General features: G+C 55.0%; 1 protein-coding gene across 1 annotated transcript in view; it reads left to right on the top strand.

The window, feature by feature from the left end:
• Positions 1 to 22,636, top strand: part of KL (klotho) — a 32,817-nt gene extending 10,181 nt beyond the window's left edge. The window contains exons 2-5 of the mRNA XM_075563555.1: positions 5,790 to 6,300; positions 8,601 to 8,869; positions 20,074 to 21,175; positions 22,314 to 22,636. Coding sequence (XP_075419670.1) covers positions 5,790 to 6,300; positions 8,601 to 8,869; positions 20,074 to 21,175; positions 22,314 to 22,636 — 2,205 coding nt within the window. The remainder of the gene's footprint in view (positions 1 to 5,789; positions 6,301 to 8,600; positions 8,870 to 20,073; positions 21,176 to 22,313) is intronic.
• The last annotated feature ends 3,824 nt before the right edge of the window (positions 22,637 to 26,460 follow it).

Raw genomic sequence — 26,460 nt, 5'->3', positions numbered from 1 at the left:
AGCCCGCGGGTGGGTTCCAACAGCCGACCTTGCGGGAGCAGCGGAGGGCTGGACCACCAGGCTGGGTCTGCGCAGAGACGCTGGGATGCTGGTCAGCCAGCTCTCCTTCCCCCGTGGGCTGGGTGCGCTTTGCTTTCGCGAATCTTATCACTGTTTGAGAATGTTTTCCGGAATCAGACATCGCGATTGCTGACACCCTCTGTGGATCCAAGGCTTCCTTTCTGGGGTTATTTTGGGGATCATGCTTCGGGCGGGGTGTGCCTTTCTATACGTGTGCAACATCATGCATGGCCAGTCGGAAGGAGGAAGCCATGGCCACCTGCTCCTGCCTGTCCCTGCGGGGTGTGGGGGGAGGAGAGGTGGCTGTGAGTCAAAGGTCCCTAACTAATGGCAAGGGTTCTGTTAATTTCTAGATTCCTAGCACTCCTGGGCCCAGCACACAGTAGGCATTCAGTGAATCGTGGTTGCTTTGTAAGCAAGACTGGATGTCAGCACGGGAGTCGAGCCAGCCTCGTCCGGAAGCTGTTCTTAGGACCCCAAGCTAGCCCTGTGGGTGTCCTGGGCTGGCTGGCATCCTCCGGAGCACACCGCCAGGTCTTTCTCCCTCCGAGTGACTGGCGGGCCTACGCCACCGACCTTGCCCTTAGCAGCCCAGTGAGTATCGCAGCGGTACCACCACTGCGCCTAAAAAGCAAACAAAACCAGACTGAATCGAGTCCCTTTCCAAAACAAACCGGGCTTTGAGCCTGCGGATGCTGAGAAAGGGGGAGACCCCAGATGTGAAATAGCACCACCTCCCGGGTCCCTGCTTGAGGCTGGCTGTGCCGTCATCCCTGATCATTCCCCGTTTATTGCCTCGATCAACTCCGCTGCAGTGGTGCAGACTGATTGGATTAATGGCCCGATTTCATTACCCCTTCCTGTATCCTGTGTCGGCGGCGGTGGCGGCAGCTATTTCTGAAGAATTACGCATGGTGTTCATTCGGTGGTTGATTTGTGACTGAAATCCCATCTGAACGGACTGAGGCTCGTGGGACATGGTGCAATGCAGATGGGGGTGGGGGCCCAGGAGCCTGAGAAGAGGTCCTTGTTTGCTAATCCTCACCCAACTGTTTTGTGGGAGAAAGGGCTGGCCACCCGCTCCCATAAAGGCCGCGGCTTAGGACACCCAGGGGCCGCTCCCTCTGCTCCGCCACACCAGCTCAGCAGCCGTGGGATCCGCTTGACACCCTCTGCCAACACAGGAGGGAGCACAGGGATTAAGCCCCGGCTTTGATCTGCGGCACCGGCAGCGGTCCTGCAGGAGAGAGGCGGTCTGCTCCTGTTAGTGAGCAGTGGCCATGTGGGGCAGGTCCACGCGGTTACACTCCCATGGGATCACCGTGAGTAGGGCCCTGCAACACAGCAGCCTTTGTGCCATTGTGAGACCTGCTCTTGAAGTTGGGGTACGTCAACACCATCACAACAGAAAACCAACCCCCAAACTCCAGGGCTCCCGGGACTCCCTGTGGACTTTCGGTGTCTTCCCAAAGAGTGCTCCTTTAGTTGGCACTCGGCACGCCGTGTTGGGCCCTCTTGGGCGGGAAACTCAAAGCCAGATGCACTGCCATCGAGCCGAGACCCTACAGGACAGGGTGGAACTGCCCCTGTGGGCTTCTGAGACTGTGACTGTGCACAGGGGGAACGCCCTGTCTTTCTCCCGTGGAGCTGGCTGGTGGTTTGGAACGGCTGGCCTTTGGGTCAGCTGGCGAGTTGCTTCTTCTGCTTCCAGCTTCCCTCTTTAGAGACGACTGGCCACCGAGAGGCTGCTGACCTTTAAAATATCGTCCATTGCATTCCTGCCCGCCAGCCGTGCTGTCATTTTGTTGTGACGCTGGAAGCTGTTTCCAATATCAGCCGGGTCACCCAAGGTGATGAGGTTTCAGCAGAGCGTCTAGACTAAGAACAGATTATTAGAGGGCCGGAAGAGGAGCCCCTCCGGTCGGGTCGGAAGGGGCTGAAAATCTGGCACAGTGGCTACACGAGGGGATCAAAGGTCAGAACGATTGTGAGGACGGTGCTGGGCCAGGCGGTGTTGTGTTCTCTGGACGTGCTCTTTGTTGCTGTTGGCTGGAATCGAGTCGAACGCCAGCAGCAAGCCGCCCCACTAGAATGACAATGCTTAGCTGGTGGTCCACGGACGCAAGCACTTTCCATGCACCACTGAGTGTGTCCTCAGAGCCAAATGGGCTTAGCCGGAATACACGGGTCGGAGGATCAAGGGCCTACAACCCGGGGTCAGGGTTGGGCTGCTCATTGCAGGACCGGCCGTTCTAACCCACCAGCCACTCTGCGGGAGAAAGAAGAGGCTGTCTGCTCCCATAAAGACGGGCAGGGTCGCGATGGACTCGTTGGCAGCGGGCAGTAGGTCACAGTAAAGCCAGGGGCACGAGGAGAACCGGCACAGTAGCAGATCGGTGGGGGCGATACCCGGGGACTCTGACACCCCCCGTGGACAGATCAGCCAGGGCTGGCCCAGCCAGCTGCTGTCCATCATTTTCCTTTTCGGACTTTTATCTCCAAAGCAGAGTACTCACGACAAAGAGAACAGAGAACAATACCACCGGCAAGCTCACCCCAACTCTCTGCTCTCAGAAACAAGCCACAAAACTCACTGCCACTGAGGGACTGCTGACTCATGTCGGCCCCATCAAATAGGGCATCACTGCCCGGGGGTTCCCCACAGGAACTCTTTACAGGAGCAGAAAGCCTCCTCTTTCCCCCAAGGATTGGCTGGTGGTTTCAAACTGCTGACCTTGTGAGACACGAGGAGAAGTTTTGGCATCCTAAGGTTTCCAAGGAGCCGCCGGGCTGTACTTCTGAGACGGGTTTGTGGGTTCGTCTGGTCCGTGGGACTCTCCGTATTCTTCACTGGCACCAACAGTTGTATTTCTTTACCACGGCGACTCTCCAGCTGCCATGGAGTAGAAAGTCTCATCTTTCTCCCTGGGAGCAGGTGGTGGCTTTGAACTGCTGACCTTGTGGAACTAGACATGTCTGAGTCCTGCGTCCTGCTGGAGATTGCTGGTCATCTGCGGCCACTGCTGAGGCTGTTGGATGTACTTGGTCCAGTGTCCTCCCACCTCCCCAGCCCCCACTGGCCTTCTTCTTCACCAAACACACTGACCTCTGAGGGGACCTCTCCTGGTGTCAAAGCCAGTGCGGTGGGCAGTGCGCCCCTGTGACCCAGGAGAGCTCCGTGGGTTGACTTGGGGAAGCAGATCGACAGGCCTGTCTTCCTAGTCTGTCTTTGTCTGGACACTCTGCCGAGTCCTGTCCACCACAAACGACCTGCTGGTGCGTGAAATATCGACGGCAGAGCGTCCCAGCACAGCCACACACACGAGCCATTGCAGGACACGGGCCCAAACTATCCCAAGCCGGGCGTTGCGATGGTTCCAGTGCTCCTCTGTTCCAAGATTTGTCAGAACATGCTCGTTCAAAGCCTTCATCATGTCCCTAAATCCTTGTCGCTGGCTTGCTAAGTCCAAATCTTTACACCACAAGCCTGGAACAGTGAGAAATCGACCTGAGACCGTGTATCTTTTTGTTACTGGTCTTGGGCTGTGGTGGCGTTGTACTTGTCAGGGGAGGCTTGACCCACACCCTGCCTCATTGTATGCATGTGTTTTTAATTGTGTTTCTGGGGCAGTTGACAGCAAATTCTTTCTCCCTGACAATCCCTCCCCAGATGATTTGGCGTCGCTCACGACATGTTCTGCAACGTGTCAGCCTTCCCTTTCATGGCTCTCTGGTGGTTCCACTCCCATAATTCTATTGTCCCACCCTTTGAGCTTCTCGTCTTTGCTTTAGGGTGGGGGCGGGGACGTCCAGCCCCCAGGCTGTCTAAGGGCTGGGAAACCGTCACGCCCAGCCAACACCACACACCCCACCAAAGAGAAACAGGAGCAGCCATGCCGTGAGGGGTGAGCTCATGAAACCTGGGACCTGTGTGGCTCATGGACAATGTGAAAATATCTAGATGTCCCCTGACTGCTCTACAGTAACACTTAAAAAACATTATTAACTAGGATTTAATACATGTATCATCTCATTCCATAGTCCAATCACGTCAAGCAGAATTGTACAATTGCTACCACAATCAGTTTACAAACACTTTTTCCTACATCAGCTCCTTGACAGGGTCTCCCTTGTACACACACCCCCCCCCGACACCACTACAGGACCCCCCTCACACCTAGAGTAACTCGTTACCTTTGGTCTCATAGGGATTTGTTTTTTATTGGCACACCCCACTCGTGGAGACCTCCCCTCTCCTGCCCACCCCACCCAGGCCCTCAGCCACCCTCTCCCGGGCCATGATTTCAGGTTGAAGCCTGAACGCGCCGGGCTCTGCAGTGACACACAGGCCCTGAGGGTGAGCCAAGGTCAAATAGTGGAGCTGGTGCCTGAATTTATGACGCTAATTCTTCTTAAGGAGCACAAAGCCCGTGAGGCCAATGATTAGAGTTTTTACTTAGGAGAGCATCCAGTGGAAAATTCCCCGTCTCTTAGGACAAAAAAAAAAAAAAACCAGAATTCTTTTAAGAAAATCCTGGCACTTTCACCGATGGGGGCTCAGTTCTAAAAAGAGATTCCATTCATTAAAAGCACCTAATCCAAATTAAATTACATGGTAAGATATTATAACAAATTCTTATTTCACAAACTTCTGGAAATGCAGCACTGTGCCTGTGCAGGAAATTCACATGCATTGTTGTTAGTATCTATCTATCTATCTATCTATCTATCTATCTATCTATCTATCTATCTATCTATCTTCCCATTAGCTGCTACAAACCACTGGGAATCATTATAGTCATGGTGTGAGGGGTGTGTGTGTGTGTGTGTGTGTGTGTGTGTGTGTGTGTAGGGGGCGGTTATCCACTCCCAAGTTGCAGGTGATACTCAGTTTGTGGGATTAACTGCCCAGTGCTGTACAGTGACCTCTGACTCACAGCGACCCCCATGTGACAGAGTAAGGCCGGCCCCACAGGTGGTCGCTGGTGGTTCCAGCAGGGTAAGCCTGGGGTGAAAGATGGGTGCCCTGAACCCACCAGCCGCTCCATGGGAGAAAGAGATGAGGCTGTCAGCTTCCGTAAAGATGGACAGCGTTGGCACCCCCTGGGGGCAGTTCTGCTGTCCTGTGGAGTGGCTGTGAGTCTGTCTGAAGGGACTCAGAGCAGTGGGTTTGGTTTGAGAATCTCCACGGGAACAGTCATGGCATTTCCAGTGGGCTCAGCTGCGTGTCAGAGGTGCACGGGGACTAAGGGAGAGGCAAGAAAGATCCACCTGTTTGATTGATGGTGCTGGCAAAGTACCCTGGGGCTGCCAGAAGGACAAACCAACCTGTCTTGGGAGAAGGAGGGTCAGAGTGCTCCTTAGAGGCAGGGACGGAGAGACGTCATCTCACGTATCCTGGACATGTGGCCAGGAGAGACCAGTCCCTGGAGAAAGGCATTGTGCTTGCAACATGGACGGGCAGTGAAAAAGAGGAGGAGCCCCAAGCAGACGGATGGACACGGGCTGCAGCGATGGGCTTTGGACGGGCACCACTGGGAGGATGGCGCAGCACCGGGCAATGCTTCCTTCTGTTGCGTGGAGGGGAGCTTCACCCGCTGTGCCCACCGGGTCCCACGTTTTGGTCTGGTGGGTGATGAGAAACGGGGCCAGCGCAGGTGGGGGCCAGTCCCAGTCTCAGTCACAAGCACGGGCAGGCTCACCGTGTGGCTTGTTTTTTCCCGTCACAGGCCCACGCCAAAGTCTGGCACCTCTACAACACTTCGTTCCGCCCCACGCAGGGCGGCCAGGTGTCCATTGCCCTGGGCTCCCACTGGATCCGCCCTCGAAGAATGAGCGACCACGCCGTGGCGGAATGTCAGAGATCGCTGGACTTCGTGCTCGGCTGGTTTGCCAGGCCCGTCTTCATCGACGGCCGCTATCCCGACAGCATGCGGGGCAACCTCTCCTCGCTCCTGCCCGAGTTCTCCGAGTCTGAGAGGAAGCTGGTCCGGGGCACGGCGGACTTCTTTGCCCTCTCCTTTGGGCCCGTCTTGAGTTTCCAGCTCCTGGACCCTCACATGAAGTTCCGGCAGGCAGAGTCCCCCAGCCTGAGGCAGCTGCTCTCCTGGGTCGACCTGGAGTTCAACCACCCCCCGATTTTCATCGTGGAGAATGGCTGGTTTGTCTCGGGGACCACCACGAGAGACGATGCCAAGTTCATGTATTACCTCAAAAAGTTCATCATGGAGACCTTGAAAGGTAGGCCAGCCATGGAAAGTCTGGCTCCACTGGAGCAGGCCCTTGTGGCTGTGAGACCTCGTAGGGTCAGTCCCAACTCTTGGAGACCCCATGGACAGCAGACCGGACGCTGGCCATCCTGCCCAGGCTCACAATCGTCCATGGTCGCAGCCACGGTGTCCATCCATCCTGTCCAGGGCCTTCCTCGTTCCTGCTGCCCTCTACGCTGTCAAGCACCATGTCCTTCTCCAGGGACTGGCCTCTCCTGACAGCGCGTCCAAAGCCCGTGAGCAAGCCTAGGGTGGCCTTTCCTAAACAAAGTGCATGTGTGATATGATCGGAACATAGGGATTCATGTTGGCCGCAGTGTGGGGGAAGCCAGCCCCTCCACTATCATGGGTACAGCAAGCACAACTGTATGTCTGAGACATATAGGGATTATAGTAAAGTCATGGAAAATAATAGGAGGGATGGGAGAGAGTGAAATGAAGAAGTCAGACACATTTCATAGTAGCATGCTCACCTCAGCTCCGCTTGGTGGTCCACGTGAGGATGTGGAAGGTGGGAATTTCAGGAGAGAGAGCGTGATTTATTGCTAACCAAGGCTTATATATCTTTGGGGGTGTACAAGCCCCCTAATCACAGGTAAAGACATATGTCACAGGAAGGGGTTGTACAATAGGCAATGAGCAATAGGAGGGGGATATACAATGGGCATAAACGTAACAAGAAGGGGATGAGTTAGGGGTGTACATGTGACAAGAAGGGCGGACCCTAGATTCATGATGGCGGCCTAACCTTGGTCACCCTTGAGTGGGCTTGACCTCCCTGGACTCTCCTTCAGGGAAACAATCTACTACTCTCCTTATCAGAAGGGAGTGGGCCCTACTGAGGGTGGGACAGACTATGCAGTCTGATTGCTCTAGGCGACTGACAACCCTTCGGGAGAATAACTTCTGACCTACTTTCATTGAGCTCCAAGTGTATAGACATTTACCATGTGTAGCAAGCAGCTAAGTTTGGCACATATTTGGGGGAGACAACTTGGGAGAAACCTTCGTTTCCCACACCGCAGCAGGAATGTATCTACGTAAAACTTAGATAAGGACCCCAAGTGCCCGGCTGCTAACGGAGAGGTGGGCAGTTGGATGCCCCCCCAGCCGCCCCGTGGGAGGAAGGTGAGGCCGTCTACTTCCACACAGAGGACCCTTGGAAGTCTAGTGGGGCAGGTAGTCACTGTCCAGCATCACCTACTCAAGGCAGACATTTTTCTTATTTTATGTTTTTAGCATCTTTCTCACTTAGGCCTTGAGAAATTTCTATTGATTTTTTAAAAGTTCACTTTGCCGAGGAGGGACTGGGCGATAAGCTGTGGAGTTACAGGGCTTCCGGAGTTCCCAGACTAGATGTGTTGGAGTCTGTTGAGCATAAGGAAATCCCAAAGCAACAAGCTCTTTGGACACACCCTTGAGTTCTTGTGGCTCTTACTGAACACAAACACCTTTCACAGAACAAGGACAAGACCCTCCACTTGCTAGAGGTTACAGTCAGGATTGGGGCCGTTAAAGGCGTGGTTGATCGTTAAAGGCGTGGTTGATCGGGTCAGGCAGAGCTAGATGCCCGGACAGACACACACTCCCTGGCCCCGAGGCACACGGAGGGGCTGACAGATCAACCTTAATGCCCAGAAATCACAACTTTTAAATCGCAGACATTTTAAAATGAAAAATTAACGCCCTCGCCATCCAGCCCTTTCAGAGTACAATGCGCCCCGGGGGGTTTTCGACGGGGCAGCTTCTCAAAATTAGATTTTCCTTCAGGGGCTCTTCTCAGCAGCTTTGAGCCTTCCACCAGTCAACAGACACGTGCTTCGCTGGTGGTGTGGGGTACGCTTAGGTTCTGTAAGGCCGTTTATTTATCGGGGATCTGGGTTTGCTTAGGGCCTTTGCGATCAAGGAGGAAAAAAACCTGACAACACGTTGATTTGCCAAACAATTGAAAACAACAAAATTCACTGCTGTCGATTCTGAGAATCGATTGCGACTCATAGCAACCTGTAAGGCAGGGTAGAACTGCCCCTGTGGGTTTCCAAGGAGAGAAATCTTTATGGAAGTGGACAGCCTCCTTCTTCTCCCTCCAAGTGGCTGGTGGTTTTGAACTGCTGAATTTGTAGTTAGCAGCCCAGTGTGCTGCCAGGCTCCTGGGCAAACAGTCGAGGTCGTGTGTGCATCAGCCAGCAGTAAAACCCTCCATGCTGTGGAATCCTGGGAAGAACGTGCATCCAGGGGTCACCTTGTACCCGTCCTTTCTTCCCTTTGCAGCCATCCGACTGGACGGGGTCAACGTCTTCGGCTACACGGCCTGGTCCCTCATGGACGGATTTGAGTGGCACAGAGGCTACGGCATCCGACGGGGGCTCTTCTACGTTGACTTCCTGAGCCAGGACAAGAGGCTGCTGCCCAAGTCCTCAGCCCTCTTCTACCAAAACGTGATCGAGAAAAACGGCTTCCCACCTTTGACGGAAAACCAGCCCCTGGAAGGGGCCTTTCCCTGTGACTTTGCGTGGGGAATTGTTGACAACCACGTGCCAGTAAGTCAGCTGAAAGCCAGCAGGGGCCTCACCAGGTCCCCCTGATCACTGCCCCCACCCACTAGTGCTTGCTTCTGAGGCTGGCGGGGAGGGGCTCTCAGGTCACATGAGCACTGCTCTGCTCTCTCCAAACACCTCCTTAGCTGCCTCTGCTCTTTAAATCAGATCCAAAGGGCGAGAAATGCACAGGATTTAAGTGGTTAAGGTCTGGTCAGAAATCCAACATCTCACGTACGTGGGACAAGTTGTCAGGAGGGACCGGTCCCTGGAGAAGGACATCATGCTTGGTAAAGTGGAGGGGCGGCAAGCCAGAGGAAGGCCCTGAGCGAGATGGATGGACACAGTGGTCACACCGATAGGCTCGGGCATAGGGGCAGTTGGGAGATGGGGCCGGGCCGGGTGGTGCTTCACCGTTGGGCGTAGGATGGCGCTGAATCGGCGCTGACTCGATGGTACCCATCAGCAACAAGGAAGGGGAAAACCTTCAAGGTCTGAAGGTTTGACTCGGACTCACAGCGACCCTACAGGACAGAGAGCTTCCCCTGTGGGCTCTCCAGGTTGAAAATCCCCACGAGTCAAATGCCCCGTCTTCCTCCCAGGGAGCAGCTTGTGACTAGCAGCCCCCCTGGGCGCTTCAGGTCTGATGAGCATGTGAGGAGAGCCTGGTGGCGCAGTGGTTAAGTACTCAGCCGTTGACCACAGAGTTGCTGCTTTGAACCCATCAGCTGCTTCAAGGGAGGAATGTTGCAGACTGCGCCCATGAACCCAGCCTTGAAAACCCCATGGGGCCATTCTGATTGCAGTGTCGGACAATCTATGAGACCGTTCTGATTGAGAGGCTCACGGCCATCGAGTCAGTTCTGACTCATGGGCAGAGTAGAGCTACTCCTATGAGTCTCTGAAGCTGAAAGTGTATGGAAGCAGACAGCCTCCTCTTTCTCCTAAGGAGCGGCTGGTGGGCTTGAACTGCCGACCTTGTGGTTAGCAGCCCAATGCATAGGGCACCCAGACCCCTCTGTTCAGAGGACAGCCTTGGAACCGCTGTCTGCAGTTCTGTTTGCCCTCTAGGGTCACCATAAGTTGGCATCCACGCCTTTTTAGAGCAGGTGAGCTCTCTGGGGGACAGAGCAGGGCATTCTCAGCACCCAGAGGACCCAGATTCTAGTGTAGCTCGGGGAATGGGAGCAGGAGCTGTAGCCACAGTCCCGGGGAGGCGTAGCCACTGGCCACCCCAGCTCTGTAATCTCCCCGACAGCAGAACCCCGCCCCGTCGTCATGGAAATGGCATGGCAGCCCCTCACCAGCAGTCAGTGAGCCAGTGTGTGAGTCCCGGCAGACGAGAGAAACAAATCCAGGGAGACTCATGTATATAAGAAAGATATATATACAAGAGCAATTGGGTATTGAGAAAACATCCCAGCCTAGTCCAGGTCAAGTCCATAAATCCGATATTAGCCCATATGTCCGCTACCAGTCTATAAATTCGTCTTCAGACTCACGCAACACATGCAGTGATGCCGAATGCAGGGAGGTCACAGGCCAGTGGGTGGAAAGTCCTGTGGGTCCAGTGGTGGTGGAAGCATCTCAGCACTGGCAGGGGTCTCTACGTGGCTCCTCAGCTCCAGGGCTCTGGCTCCATCAGCGTAGCTCCATGTGTGTGTCTTGTCAACAGCAATGTCTCCCAGGGAGTCAGTCTGTGTTCTGACTCTCTCAGGAGATCTTTTTGTAGCAGATTTTCCCGGTGCACTCTGCAGTTCAATTTCCTGACTGATGCTCCCACAGGTGTTGATTTTAGATCCCACTAACACGAAATCCTCGACAGCTTAAATCGTTTTTCCGCCGAACACGATGCTGACTGGTCCAGTCGTGAGGGTTTCTGTTGATGTGTGGTCCACACGGAAGGCTGTAGTCTTTGATCTTCATCAACAAGGACTGTGGTCCCCTTGGCTTTCGGCAAGCGAGGGTGTGTCTGTCATCTATGTGTCGAAGGTTGTTCACAGGCCTCCTCCAGTCCTGATGCTGGGTTCTTCTTCAGGTGGTCCGGCATTTCAGAAGATGCATCCAGCACTTAAACTGGATAATGGGTTATGCAGGGTTCTCTAGAGAAACAAAACCAGGCACTTATGATTCTACATATGGGTAGGTTTATACAGCACAAAGGAATATAACTAATTAGTCCACACAGCAGTACAGAGGGTTCAGTTCAACTCACTTCTGTGGAACAGTTAATATACTGAAAGTCCTTCAAGTCACGAGGGGTGATGGGTCCAAGGTCAAGGAAGCAGACAGCTGAGTCTTCCCTAGGGCAATGCAGGCAGAGTCTGCTCACAGACAGCAAACAGCAGGGTGGGTCAGCAACCAGTCAGCTGCTCAGGAGCTTAGCAAAGCAGGCCCGGATAGGATATCAAGCTCAAGCAATGCAAGATGACAGGCTCCACCAGCCTCAAGCTCCAGCGATGTACACACCAGCAGCATGGCAAAGCAGGTCTCGAAGGAACCTGAAGCTCTAGCCACACGATCCACGGGTTGGCTGTCCCGCGGGTAGTGTAGCTCACAATTGAGGCACAGAACTAGCTAAAGCAGCTGCATGCTGGCCCAATCAACAGAAAGCAAAGAGGGAGGGGCGGGCCTTGTGGAGCCATTTATGTCTTTGCCTGCCAATCAAACTTCGCTCTGATTAATCCCACATGTTCCTTTTGGCCAGGTTGGCACAATAAACGTGCCTATCACACATAAGGATGGTGAGAGGATATGACCATCATTCTAAAATGACAAAATTCTGTGACTATAGATGACATTACTTGAAGAGAGACACTTCCTATGATGTCATTTGTAGGAGCCCTCATGGCGTAACCCATGAGCACCCACAGCCAACCGAAAGACGGGACGTTCAAACCCACCCCGCGACTCTGTAGGAGGAAGACCCGGCTGTCTGCACCCCAAACACCAGCTGTTGAAACCCTGTGGAGACTGGCGATCTGCTCCCACAAAGAGGGCAGCCTGGGGCTCCCTAGGTAGCAGCTCCTCTCTGCCCCCATTGGACTGCTCTACCACCCCAAGAGTCAGCTCCCTGCTCTGCGCTGACTGGGCCTAGTTAATTCCCGCTCTGAGGGGGCAGGGAAATGGAAAGTCTGCTTATGAAGAAGTCAGGGAATGGAGCATCCCACAGGCTCCAGGCTGTGATCGTGCTTGGCTCATTTCCGTTCACAAACAACATTTACACTGTATTTCTGGCAATACCGATTGTGGGACATCTGCAGGTTCGCTTAATTCGTAAGGTCTGTGACACCGAGCACGAGAAAGTCCCAAGACATGATAGATGCACAGCATCTCAGGGCCTGCTTTCATCATTAACCTCATACAGGACCCAAACCAAACCTGCTGCCATCGAGTGGGTGCCGCCTCACAGCAACCCTGCAGGACGGGGTGCAGCTGCCGCTGTGGGCTTCAGACTCGAATGCTTCACAAGCCTCACCTTCTGCAGAGCTCTCTGCCTGGTGGCTTGAACTGCTGACCCACTGTCGCCTGGGCTCCTGTCACTGCTATCGAGTTCATTCTGACTCATGCGGCCCTGTTGGACTGAGCAGAACTGCCCCTCTGTAACCATGGGAGCGGACAGCCGGCTCTTCTGACGAGCAGAGATCTGTAATTCGCCCCACACCTGTCCCTTCTGCACGGAAAGGCAATTGAGATTCCACTTGATTCTTTCTTGCTTTTTTTTTTTTTTCGGTAAAAATAATCCACCAATAAGTGAACGGAAGTTAAGTGGAATGTTGCCTGAAACTTAATTTCTGACTGTAGAGTGGGTATATAGGTATATATATATATATATATATATATATATATATATATATATATATATATATATATATATATATATAAAATTTACCCAGGAACATCTGTTTTTCAGATGGACTGACCGTAAGTTGTATCTTGGGGACAGTGATGGTAGCAGAGTTCTGAATGTAGTCAACTAAAAACACTATAAAAATAACCCCAAATTTTGCTTCCAGTGGGGACACGGTCCCTTCACATGTGACAATAGATACCATCACGTGGCAGAGCCGAGGTGAGGCCTGCAGACTGTGGCGATGGAAACCTGTACCCAGAGCAGCGGGGGTCACACGAGGGGCAGTCCTCCAGAAAGGGCCATGCCCCTTCGACACACCCGGTTTGCAATGACTAAATTAACACCCCGCCGGGCCTGCATAGGAACATGGACACAGCTCCTAACGCCCAGCTCAGCCTGCTGCCCCTGACGGGCGAGGCCTGAGGGCCCAGACTTCATCACCAAACCAGGTCGGGGCGGCTCTGACTCATGCGCCCTTTATGCCACAGCGAAGACGGCCCGCAGGGCTTTCTTGACTGTGTCCCATGAGAGACCAGTCCCTAGAGAAGGACGTCAGGCTTGGTAAAGTAGAGGGGCAGTGGAAAGAGAGATGGCCTGACCCAGTGGCTGCACGACGGACTCTACTGTACGATGCTGTTGGTGTTCTGCTCTGTGGTGCACCGGGTCCTATGAGTCAGCGCTGACTCAGCAGCAGCTAATAGCAGCAACACCTTTACAGGAGCCAGCAGGCTCGTCTCTCGCCCGTGAGCTGTGGCTGCTCTCAAACCGCCGACCTTGTAGTTGCAGCTGAGTTTGCATCCCACAAGGCCACCAGGCATCATCGTAGGCTTCTTATTTCTCTCTTCTCAACCTGCCTTTCTCAGAGCTGTTGCTGGCAGGTTGCACGCACCACAGAAAGGACCCCGCCCGGCCCTGCGCTGTCCTCACCGTCTGTGGTGTTTGCGCCGACGGCTGCAGCCGGGGCTGATCTGTTCAGTCCGCCATCGACCCAACCACAGGCAGCCACGATGCACCTTCACCTCGTCTTCCATCTGTGGCACAGTGGCCGGCGGTGAGCTCGGCTGCTAACCACGAAGTTCGAGGTTTGAGCTCATCTCAAGGTACCTCAGAAGACAGGCCTGGCCATCGCCTGGTGAAAAACCAGCCCGCAGTCCACCCCCCCCCCCCCCGGAGCACAGCTCTGTCCCGACACACGCGGGCTCGCCACGGCTCAGGCTCCACGCAGCTGCTGGTGACCACGAGGTGTTAGGGCTATCAAGTTGGCTCCAACCCACAGCGACCCCACGCACAACAGAACGCAACACTGCCTGGTCCCGCATCATCCCCACAACCGTTCCTACGCCCAAGCCCATCGGTGCAGCCACTGTGTCCACCAACCTGTGGAGGGCCTTCCTATTTTCCACTGCTCCTCCGCTTTACCCACCACGATGTCTTTCTCCAGGGACGGCTCTCTCCTGACATCGTGTCTAAAGTATGTGAGATGAAGTCTGCCCATCCTTGCCTCCAAGGAGGTCAGTTGGGTGTGGCCTTTCAGCAGACCCAGTACTTGCAGTAGTCTTCCCTAGGGTCGCAGTTCAGACGCATCCCTTCTTCTCCGGTGCTGCTTACTCAAGGTCCAGCTTTCACACGCACGCACAGCAATGAGAAGACCGGGGCTCGGCGCAGGGGCACCTGAGTCCTCAAAGTGACATCCCTGCTCCTCACCTGAGTCTTTAGTTTTCCTGCAGCGAATCTCCATGTAGAACAAGACTTTAAAATGAGCCCAGCTTTATTTCACTTTACTGCTTCTTCTTATAATCTGGGAAGAGCGCCCACAGCAGTAAACATCTGGGCATTTTGCTTTGGGACGTTCTCCATCGGTTTCCTTGTCGCCCCTCAGGGTCGTGGCACTAATCTTTCCCTCCCTCCTTGGTCACCACTCCTGGTCCTCTTCCTTTCCCGCCCCTCCCTGCCTTCTGAGATTTGTTTTGAGGGCAATTGCTGCCCCTTTTGGCCTCACGAGATTGTTCCAAGGAGGGCCTTCGTCCCTTGAGGGACTAAATGTCATTTCTTCTCTAGACTTACCTACTCACTCTCTCACTCATCCACCCACTCACTCATACACCCACTCACTCATCCACCCACTCACTCATCCATCCACTCTCTCACTCATCCATCCACTCACTCATCCACCCACTCACTCATCCATCCACTCTCTCACTCATCCATCCACTCACTCATCCACTCTCTCACTCATCCATCCACTCACTCATCCACCCACTCACTCATCCACCCACTCACTCATCCATCCACTCACTCATCCACCCACTCACTCATCCACCCACTCACTCATCCATCCACTCTCTCACTCATCCATCCACTCACTCATCCACCCACTCACTCATCCATCCACTCTCTCACTCATCCATCCACTCACTCATCCACCCACTCACTCACTCATCCACTCACTCATCCACCCACTCACTCACTCATCCACTCTCTCACTCATCCACCCACTCACTCATCCACCCACTCACTCATCCATCCACTCACTCATCCACCCACTCACTCATCCACCCACTCACTCATCCATCCACTCTCTCACTCATCCATCCACTCACTCATCCACCCACTCACTCATCCATCCACTCTCTCACTCATCCATCCACTCACTCATCCACCCACTCACTCACTCATCCACTCACTCATCCACCCACTCACTCACTCATCCACTCTCTCACTCATCCATCCACTCACTCATCCACCCACTCACTCATCCATCCACTCTCTCACTCACCCATCCACTCACTCATCCACCCACTCACTCATCCACCCACTCATCCACTCTCTCACTCATCCATCCACTCACTCATCCACCCACTCACTCATACACCCACTCACTCACTCATCCACTCTCTCACTCATCCATCCACTCACTCATCCACCCACTCACTCATACACCCACTCACTCACTCATCCACTCACTCATCCATCCACTCACTCATCCACCCACTCACTCATCCATCCACTCTCTCACTCATCCATCCACTCACTCATCCACCCACTCACTCATCCATCCACTCTCTCACTCATCCATCCACTCACTCATCCACCCACTCACTCACTCATCCACTCACTCATCCACCCACTCACTCACTCATCCACTCTCTCACTCATCCATCCACTCACTCATCCACCCACTCACTCATACACCCACTCACTCACTCATCCACTCTCTCACTCATCCATCCACTCACTCATCCACCCACTCACTCATACACCCACTCACTCACTCATCCACTCTCTCACTCATCCACCCACTCACTCATCCACCCACTCACTCACTCATCCACTCTCTCACTCATCCACCCACTCACTCATCCACCCACTCACTCATACACCCACTCACTCACTCATCCACTCTCTCACTCATCCATCCACTCACTCATCCACCCACTCACTCATACACCCACTCACTCACTCATCCACTCACTCATCCATCCACTCACTCATCCACCCACTCACTCATCCACCCACTCACTCATCCATCCACTCACTCACCCACTCACTCATACACCCACTCACTCATCCACTCTCTCACTCATCCATCCACTCACTCATGCACCCACTCACTCATACACCCACTCACTCACTCATCCACTCTCTCACTCATCCATACACTCACTCATCTACCCACTCACTCATGCACCCACTCACTCATGCACCCACTCACTCACTTATCCACTCACTCACTCATCCACTCTCTCACTCATCCATCCACTCACTCATCCACCCACTCACTCATACACCCACTCACTCATACACCCACTCACTCATCCACCCACTCACTCACTCATCCACTCTCTCACTCATCCATCCACTCACTCATCTACCCACTCACTCATGCACCCACTCACTCATGCACCCACTCACTCACTTATCCACCCTCTTACTCATCCACTCTCTCACTTATCCACTCTCTCACTCATCCATCCACTCACTCATGCACCCACTCACTCACTCATCCACTCTCTCACTCATCCACCCACTCACTCATGCACCCACTCACTCATGCACCCACTCCCTCACTCATCCACTCTCTCACTCATCCACTCTCTCACTCATCCACTCTCTCACTCATCCACCCACTCACTCATCTACCCACTCTCTCATCTACCCACTCACTCATCCACCCACTCACTTATCCAGTCACTCTCACTCATCCACCCACTCACTCATCCACCCACTCACTCACTCATCCACTCTCTCACTCATCCATCCACTCACTCATCCACCCACTCACTCATACACCCACTCACTCACTCATCCACTCTCTCACTCATCCATCCACTCACTCATCCACCCACTCACTCATACACCCACTCACTCACTCATCCACTCACTCATCCATCCACTCACTCATCCACCCACTCACTCATCCATCCACTCTCTCACTCATCCATCCACTCACTCATCCACCCACTCACTCATCCACCCACTCACTCATACACCCACTCACTCACTCATCCACTCTCTCACTCATCCACCCACTCACTCATCCACCCACTCACTCACTCATCCACTCTCTCACTCATCCATCCACTCACTCATCCACCCACTCACTCATCCACCCACTCACTCACTCATCCACTCTCTCACTCATCCATCCACTCACTCATCCACCCACTCACTCATACACCCACTCACTCACTCATCCACTCTCTCACTCATCCATCCACTCACTCATCCACCCACTCACTCATACACCCACTCACTCATCCACTCACTCATCCACCCACTCACTCATCCATCCACTCACTCACCCACTCACTCATACACCCACTCACTCACTCATCCACTCTCTCACTCATCCATCCACTCACTCATGCACCCACTCACTCATACACCCACTCACTCACTCATCCACTCTCTCACTCATCCATACACTCACTCATCTACCCACTCACTCATGCACCCACTCACTCATGCACCCACTCACTCACTTATCCACTCACTCACTCATCCACTCTCTCACTCATCCATCCACTCACTCATCCACCCACTCACTCATACACCCACTCACTCATACACCCACTCACTCATCCACCCACTCACTCACTCATCCACTCTCTCACTCATCCATCCACTCACTCATCTACCCACTCACTCATGCACCCACTCACTCATGCACCCACTCACTCACTTATCCACCCTCTTACTCATCCACTCTCTCACTTATCCACTCTCTCACTCATCCATCCACTCACTCATGCACCCACTCACTCACTCATCCACTCTCTCACTCATCCACCCACTCACTCATGCACCCACTCACTCATGCACCCACTCCCTCACTCATCCACTCTCTCACTCATCCACTCTCTCACTCATCCACTCTCTCACTCATCCACCCACTCACTCATCTACCCACTCTCTCATCTACCCACTCACTCATCCACCCACTCACTTATCCAGTCACTCTCACTCATCTACCCACTCACTCATCCACTTACTCAGTCATCCACCCACTCACTTATCCAATCACTCTCACTCATCCATTCTCTCATGCACCCACTAGCTCATCCACTCACTCACTCATTCACTCACTCATTCACACTCTCACTCATCCACTCTCTCACTCATCCACTCTCTCACTCATCCACCCACTCACTCATCCAATCACTCTCACTCACCCACTCACTCATGCACCCACTCACTCATGCACCCACTCACTCATCCAATCACTCTCACTCACCCACTCACTCATGCACCCACTTACTCATCCACCCACTCACTCATCCAATCACTCTCACTCATCCACTCTCTCACTCATCTACCCACTCACTCATCCAATCACTCTCACTCACCCACTTACTCATGTACCCACTCACTCATCCAATCACTCTCACTCATCCACTCTCTCACTCATCCACCCACTCACTCATCCAATCACTCTCACTCACCCACTCACTCATGCACCCACTCACTCATGCACCCACTCACTCATCCAATCACTCTCACTCATCCACTCATCCACCCACTCACTCATCCACCCACTCACTCATCCACTCACTCACTCATCCACTCACTCATGCATCCACCCACTTTCATTCACTCATCCACTGACTCTCACTCATCTACTCGCTCACATCCACCTGCTCGCTCACTCACTCACTCACTCACTCACCCATTTACCCACTCACTCACCCACTCACTCATTCACTTACTCACTCTGTCGTGAGATTATGCTTTTGCCCACTTCTTTCCTTTCCTAATGTGGAGTCTTCTATTGTTGGGGAATTCTTGAAAGGAAACTGTCCCCAAACACCCTGCTTATCACTTAACCCAGATGGGTGTTGCCACCTGGAGCCAACGCACCCGGATCGGTCTCTCCCTCGGGTACGGGGTTGGGAGCCCTGAGGTGTAATGGGTTACGTGTTGGACTTCGGAATGCTGGGTCGGCAGCTCAAAACCAGCTCCTAGGAGAAAGTCGGGACTTTCTGCTCCCGGAAAGACTTCCAGCCTCGGACACCCACAGGGACAGCTCTACCCTGTCCTACAGGGGTGGCCCTGGGACGGAGTTGACGCCATGGGTCATCAAGGTGACAGTGACAGTTCAGGCGTCAGGAAGGTGCTGGGTCAAACCAACAAGCTTAAGAGACAGGAGACGGTTCCCTTCGGCAAGGACTGAGGCGGCGGCATGGGGACCGCCCTTCAGCCTTCGGCCAGGCAGGCTGCGCGTCTTGCTCACCCAGCATGCTCACGGTTTTGTATGTGGGTGTTGAGCCGCTCCCCACACCTGGTGACCTCAGCAACAAGATCAGCAGTTTGAAACCTCCAGCCGCCTCTTGGGAGGAAGACGAGGCACTCTCCTCGAGTCAGGAGTACGGTCTGGGAAGCCCACAGGGGCCGTTCCACCCCGTCCCAGAGGGCCGGCGCAGAGCCGGAGTCGAATGGACGACAGGAGTCTGTGTCTGTAGGTTTTCCAGCCCTGTCTTCCCAGGTCCTTCTGGGTGGGCCCCCACTCCCAAATCTCCGGTGAGCCGGGCGCACACTGACTGTTTGCACTGCTGGGGGACACACACATAACCACTGGTGCTGCTGCAGGCAGCAGCCTTCGGGGGTGGGGTGGGGGTGGGGGGTGTTCCCACTCATGCCGCCCCATGTGTGCCAAGGGCGAAGTGCCCCACAGGCCTGTCCAGGCTGTGACCTGTGAGAAACAGATCACGCGGGTGTCCTCCAATGTGCCCGGGGTGGGTGCCCACTCATCCTCTGACCTGGGGTCGAGCGCTTAGCTGGGTGAGCTCTCTGGGGACCCCCCCCCACCCCACGCTGAGCTCCCGAGGTTGGCACTAACCGCCCATCTGTTCCTCAGGTGGACACCACCCTGTCTCAGTTCACGGATCCCAACGTGTACCTGTGGGACGTCCACCGCACCAAGGCCCTCATCAAGGTGGACGGGGCGGTGACCAAGAGGAGGACCCCCTGCTGCGGCGACCTGCCTGCCATCCACCTGCAGGTCTCCTTGGTGCAGGGCACGCAGGTCACCCACTTCCAGTTCTCCCTGGACTGGGCGCAGGTCCTGCCGCTGGGGAACCGGACCTGGGTGAACCACACAGCCCTGCACTACTACCGCTGTCTGGCCAGCGAACTCCGCCACGCCAACATCACGCCCGTGGTGGCCCTCTGGCAGCCAGCCGGCCCGCACCAGGGACTGCCAGCCCCCCTGGCCCAGCGGGGGGCCTGGGAGAACCCCCACACAGCCCTGGCCTTCGCAGACTACGCCCGGCTGTGCTTTGAGGAACTGGGCCACGCGGTCCACTTCTGGATCACGCTGAATCAGCCGCCGACCCGAAACCTGAGCTACAGCGCCGGCCACAATGTGCTGAGGGCCCACGCGCTGGCCTGGAGGGTCTACGACCGGGACTTCAGACCGTCCCAGGGGGGCCGCATCTCCATCGCCCTGCAGGCCGACTGGGTGGAGCCTGCCTGCCCATCCTCCCCGCAGGACCGAGCCGTGGCCCAGCGGGTCCTGGAGTTCGACATCGGCTGGCTGGCTGAGCCCATCTTCGGCTCGGGTGACTACCCGAGCACCATGCGGGACTGGCTGGAGCGCCGGGGCGATGTCCTGCTGCCGTACTTCACGGAGGACGAGAGGCGGCTGGTCCACGGCTCCTTCGACTTCCTGGCGCTCAGCCACTACACCACCATCCTCGTGGACTGGCAGAGAGAGGAGCCGGCCAAGTACAACGACTTCCTGCAGGTGCAGGAGATGACCGACATCACCTGGCTCAACTCGCCCGGCCAGGTGGCTGTGGTGCCCTGGGGGCTGCGCCGGGCCCTCCACTGGCTGCGGCTCAAGTACGGGGACCACCCCACGTTCATCGTGGCCAACGGGGTGGACGATGACCCCCAGGACGCGCAGGACGCGCTCAGGGTGCACTACATACACCACTACATCAACGAGGCGCTGAAAGGTGGGGGACCCCACGACAGGGGCCTTTGCAGCCTTATGCCATGGGACGCCAGGGTGGGCGGGCGGTCCCTACTCATGGCGACCCCTGGTGTCAATGTGGAACTGGGCTGCCTGGGCTTTCAGTGGACAGGGCTGGCTTTATGGGGGGAGTTCACCAGCCCTCTCTTCAGAGGCACCCTGAGCCTTCTGGGGAGGAGCGGAGCTTCCCTAGCCCACTGTCTGCAACACCTGCGGCAGTGGGAAAGCCCCTGATGGTGCAGAAGGGGATGTTCTGGGCTGCTTACTGCAAGGTCAGCAGTTTGACACCACCAGCTGCTCCTCGGGCGAAAGCCGAGGCTTCTACTCCTGTAGAGAGTGACCGTCTGGGAGCCCGCAGGGGCAGCTCTGCCCTGTCCTATCCTATGGCGTCGCCGTGAGTCGCCTTTGACCCGATGGTGGTGGCGGGGTTTGCTGTTTGGGTCTGGAGTTTAGATGCATAGGGACCCAGGGTGACAGAGCAGCGCTGCCCCACCCACAGGGCTCCGTGTCCTCAGCCGTCATTGGTACTGGGAGGAGCCATGGTGGCCCTGCAGGGTCAGCGTGGGCCTGCTTACCGCAAGGTTAGTGGTTCAAGGCCACCAGATGCTCCTCAGAAAAGCGGCCAGTCTGTCTGTTCCCATAAAGCCATGCAGCCGTGGAGACCCGCAGAGAGTGGCTGAGTCAGAGTGGGCCCGATGGCCGGCTGTTGGTTTGACTTTCCTGGTCTGCGGTCCTTATTTAAAGCAGACCGTCAGACCTTTCTTCCTGTCTCGGGGGTTGACCTGCCTGCCTCGCGTTAGCAACCCAGCGCTAACCAGGGCTCCGCCAGTACCGCCCAGACCCCTGCATCAGTGGATGTGGACCCCCGGTCACAAGGCTGTCAGTCTTTACCGCAGCAGAAAGCCTCGTCTCTCCTACGGGGTGGCTGGGGCTTTGAACCACTGACTCTTTGGTTAGCCGCCCAACGCGAAGCACTGCACCGCACAAACGAAGTCTAATTCACTCTGCAGTTGTGCTCCGCGACAATTTCCCCACAGAGAAGGGGCCGGGCTGCGGAAGGTGTATTTGCCGTGTTTTCACAGCGACCCCCGCCCTTCCCCTCCCTCCCTCTCTCTGCACAGCGCATGTCCTGGACGGTGTGGATCTTCGCGGCTACTTCGCCTACGCCCTGAGTGACCGCAGCGCGCCCAGGTTCGGCTTCTACCGCTACGCCGCGAACCAGTTCGAGGCCAAGCCGTCCCTGGAGCGTTACCGGGAGATCATCCGCCGGCGCGGCTTCGGGGCCCCCCGGGGGCTGGGGACGCCCTGCCCGGGGCAGCTGGACGATGTGTGCCCCGAGTGCGGCCTCTCGCAGAGCCGGAAGGCCCTGCTGGCCTTCATCGCCTTCCTGCTGTCCGCCTTCGTCCTGTCCCTCTGCCTGCTGTTTTACTACTCCAGGAAATAGTGCGCGCCCCCACCCCGCGCACGTGCCCCTTCCCTCTCGCCCCTTCCTCCCGCACGCGCACCCCTCCAACCCGCACGCATGCCGGCAGGGGCACGTGCCTTTCTCACGCAGAGCAGCGGATGGAATTAAGCCACCAACTAGTCCACTCGCAGCCTGGCGCTTAACCTTTGCACCACCACGCGCAGGTGCCTGTAAAACATTCAGTCATGTTCATGGTGATCAGGTGTGTTCTTTATACCCAGATCCAACCAGCCCCCACCAGGGTGTTGAGACGTTCAATCGTTATCGGAGCAGACAGCCCCCTGGTTCCCCCGGGTTCTCCTGGTGGGTTTGAATCGCTGACTTTGTAATGATTGGGCAAATGTCTAACCCATATCCTCACCAGGACTCCTTAAAAACAAACAGCACATTCCCTGCTGTGGAGTTGATGCAGACGCACAGTGAGCCTGCAGGGCAGGGTAGAAGAGCCCCTGCAGGTTTCCAGAACTTTGACTCTTGACTGGAGCAGACAGCCTCACCTTTCTCCCTCAGAGTGGCCGGTGGGTTTGATGCTCTGACCCTGCTAGGTTAGCAGCCCAGTGTGTGACCCACTGTGCCCCCAGGTTCCTTTAAATCCCCAACCTCACCCAGCCCTGCCTAGTGCAGTCCAGTCCTGGTGGAATGAGCAGAGCTGAGATCCTAGGGCTGCCTGGGTGTGATCGCTGGTGCTGCAGCACTGAGGCACGCAGCTACTGGCTGCAGTTGGCACTTTGAGCCCAGCCTGCAGATCTGCAGGAGAAAGGCCCGTCCAGGGAACCCTGCGGGGCAGCTGTGCGCGGTCTCCTGGGGCTACCACGAGATAGATGGACTCAGTAGTGCCTGGTCCAGCACTTGTTACAGAGTAGGTGGCCAGCCTGTCTTCCACCAACTTTTCAGGTGGCCGTTGGGTGCAAACCATTGTGCCACCCAGGGATCTGACACGGGTCTTTTAGGCCCCTTGTGACTGGCCTGCACCCAGGAGACTGACTCCCACCCCAGCCTGCAGGATGGCTAGTGTGGAGGGGGGAAGGTGGGTGAGGAGGCAGGCAGAGAGCTTGTCAACCCCTGAATCACAGTGGGTCTTGGGCTGGCAGTGTGCATGCCAGCTCCCATGTGATTCAATCCACTATGAACTCAAACCCACTGCCGCCTGGTCGGTCCCAACGCCCAGCTGCCCCGTAGGACTGAGTCAAGCCGCCTCTGGATTTCTGAGGCTGGAAATCTTTCTAGGAGCAGACAGCCTCGTCTTTCTCCCGTGGGTGGGTTTGAACTGTGGATCTTGCCATTAGTAGCCCAATGACTGACCCCCCTACACCACTAGGGCTCTGTCCTTCCACGATGCATCCGCCTCGGGACAAGGTGGCTTTTTCCAGAGGGGACAGGGACAAGAGAGTGGCGTGTCCATTTCTGGTCTCTGGAGGCCAGGGCTCCTTGGTTGGCTGTAGTCAGAGTCATTCCCTCGGCTTGGTAGTGCCGAGCCGAACTGCCCCCGGGGGGTTCTGAGATGATGAGCCGAATTGGCTCACTGGCAGTGAGTTTGGTTGTTTCTCGGGAACCCCGATGGGCTACAGAGGTCTGAAGGGACCTGCAGGTGGGTTTGGTGGCCCCCTGAGACCCAGCTGGTGTTCTTGCTATGCTTTAGGTGAAGGCAGCTCAAAGGAGGGTGTTGTGTTTGGAATGCCCACATGGGAGCAAAGGGCTCCTTCAGCCTGTGCTGTATCCCAGCCATATGCGCAGTCCACTGCCGTGTCAACCACTGACTCGTGGCTGAAGCAGACTGCTCCCACCTGTATGAGAGCACACGGCAGCCTCACCTTCTCCCCTCAGAGAGGTTCGTGGGCTTGAACCACTGACCTCGTGCCGTGGTTAGCAACCAGCACTTATCCAGTGGCACCACTGGGGCTCCTTTACTGCCCTTGACCTCAATCATGCTGGCCTGGAGGTGGGGGAGTGGGTCTCCTTCCCCGGCATGTGAGGATCCGGACAGTTTCCCACACAAGCCGACCTGGCACTACACCGATGAAGCCAGTGGGCAGATACAGGGGGGACAGAGGGCATATGACTCAGGCCTAGGCCTCGTCACCGGGGGCTGGGAGGGGGTGTCACGGTGCCTTTACTCATGGAAAAATAAAAAGCTTTTGCTGGAGTTCTCTACAAAACGGACATCTAATTAAAATCCGAAACTAGGCGGACGCCCCCCCCCCAGGAGTTTCTATATGTCTATTTTTCTGACTATGAGAGTAATATATGTTCACTGTTAAAACAACAAAAAGATATTTAAAGCTCAGAAACTGTGAAGAAAATAAAATGAGCTGTGATATAATTTCATAACCCAGAGGTAGCCACTGGTGATATCTTCCATGCGTATATGTTCTCTGTGCGTTTTCTAGAACTTTCCTGTCTGATCTCAGAGCCAAGACTTAGTGTCTATCCGTACGCACTCTGCCCTGTTCATCTTGACTGTGAGCAGTACCCGTGTAGCTACGCACCCTCGGAGGCATGGTTTTCAGATGAACCTGGGACAACGGACTCAACTATCCCACTTACTGTCAGTGACTGCTAACTAATGAATAGTGTTTTAAATACATACATTTCTTGTTGCAATATTCAGTGTGTGCCTTGATTTCACTGAGTGTAAACTCCAAACGGAACCCGTAGCTGCCGAGTTGATTCTGACTTGGGATGAGTGATGTGGTGCCAAGGGTCTCCAAGGGGGACTGTCAATCTTCATGGAAACCGGCAGCTCCCATCTTTTCCCACGGAGAAGCTGGTGAGTTTGAGCCCTTGACCTTGAAATTAGCAGCCAGGTGCGTAACTTGACAACATTCAAAGCCAAGCTGTGTTAGACAGGGTTCTCTAGAGAAATAAAACCAGGACACTTATGATATATATATATATATATGTGTGTGTGTGTGTGTGTGTGTGTCTATATATGAAAGAATATAACAGCCAATTAGTCCACATAGCAGTACAGAGGGCTCAGCTAAACTCACCTTCTCTTTTTTTGTATAAGAACGAGCTTTATATCAAGAATTATTTATCAACTCAAGTCCGAAAGTCCAATGCTGTCCATCAGTCCCCCTTCAGACACATGCAGTTTTGCAGCATGCAGGAAGACCACAGGCTGGTGGTGCAAAGTCCTGTGGATCCAGTGGCAGTGGCAACACCTCCAGAGCACTGGCAGTAACCAGAAGGAAGGTACAGGCAGAGAGAGAAGGGAGTGGGGGGGTTCCCAGGGCCCTTCTTATGAGAAGGCCATGCCCACAAGGAAGCACTCTCAGGCTGTGACCTGATTGGCGAACTAGACTCCCAACTCAACTTCATGGACCAGTTAATAGACTGAAAGCCCTTCAACTCACAGGGCCTGTCAGTCCAAGGTCAAGGAAGCAGACAGTGGAGTGTTCCCTCAGGCAATGCAGGCAGAGTCGGCTTGAAAGCAGCAGACAGCAGGAAGTTTAGCAGACAGGCCTGATTAGACCTGGAACTCAAGTACGCAGGGCAACTGGATCCACCAGTCTCAAGTTCAAGTTATGTACGCACCAGCAGGTGGTAAAACAGGTCTGGCAGGAGCCTCAAGCTCTAGCAACACGATCCATGGGCTGGCTTGGCCCACAGGTAGTGTAGCTCACAGGATGAGGCACAGAACTAGCTAAAGCAGCAGCACACTGGTCTGATCACCAGGGAGGAAGTAAGAAGGGGGTGGGCCTTGGCAGGTCATTTATCTTTGCCCTCCAATAATACCTCCACCTGATTAAGCTCCACCCTCACGTTCCTACTGGCCTAGTTGGCACAATAAACCTAACTCA

This window comes from Tenrec ecaudatus, chromosome 11 (genome assembly GCF_050624435.1).
Source record: "Tenrec ecaudatus isolate mTenEca1 chromosome 11, mTenEca1.hap1, whole genome shotgun sequence".
In the NCBI taxonomy this organism is placed as follows: Eukaryota; Metazoa; Chordata; class Mammalia; order Afrosoricida; family Tenrecidae; genus Tenrec; species Tenrec ecaudatus.
Note: the sequence above shows the minus strand (reverse complement) of the source record. Positions and strands in the feature narration are given on the sequence as shown.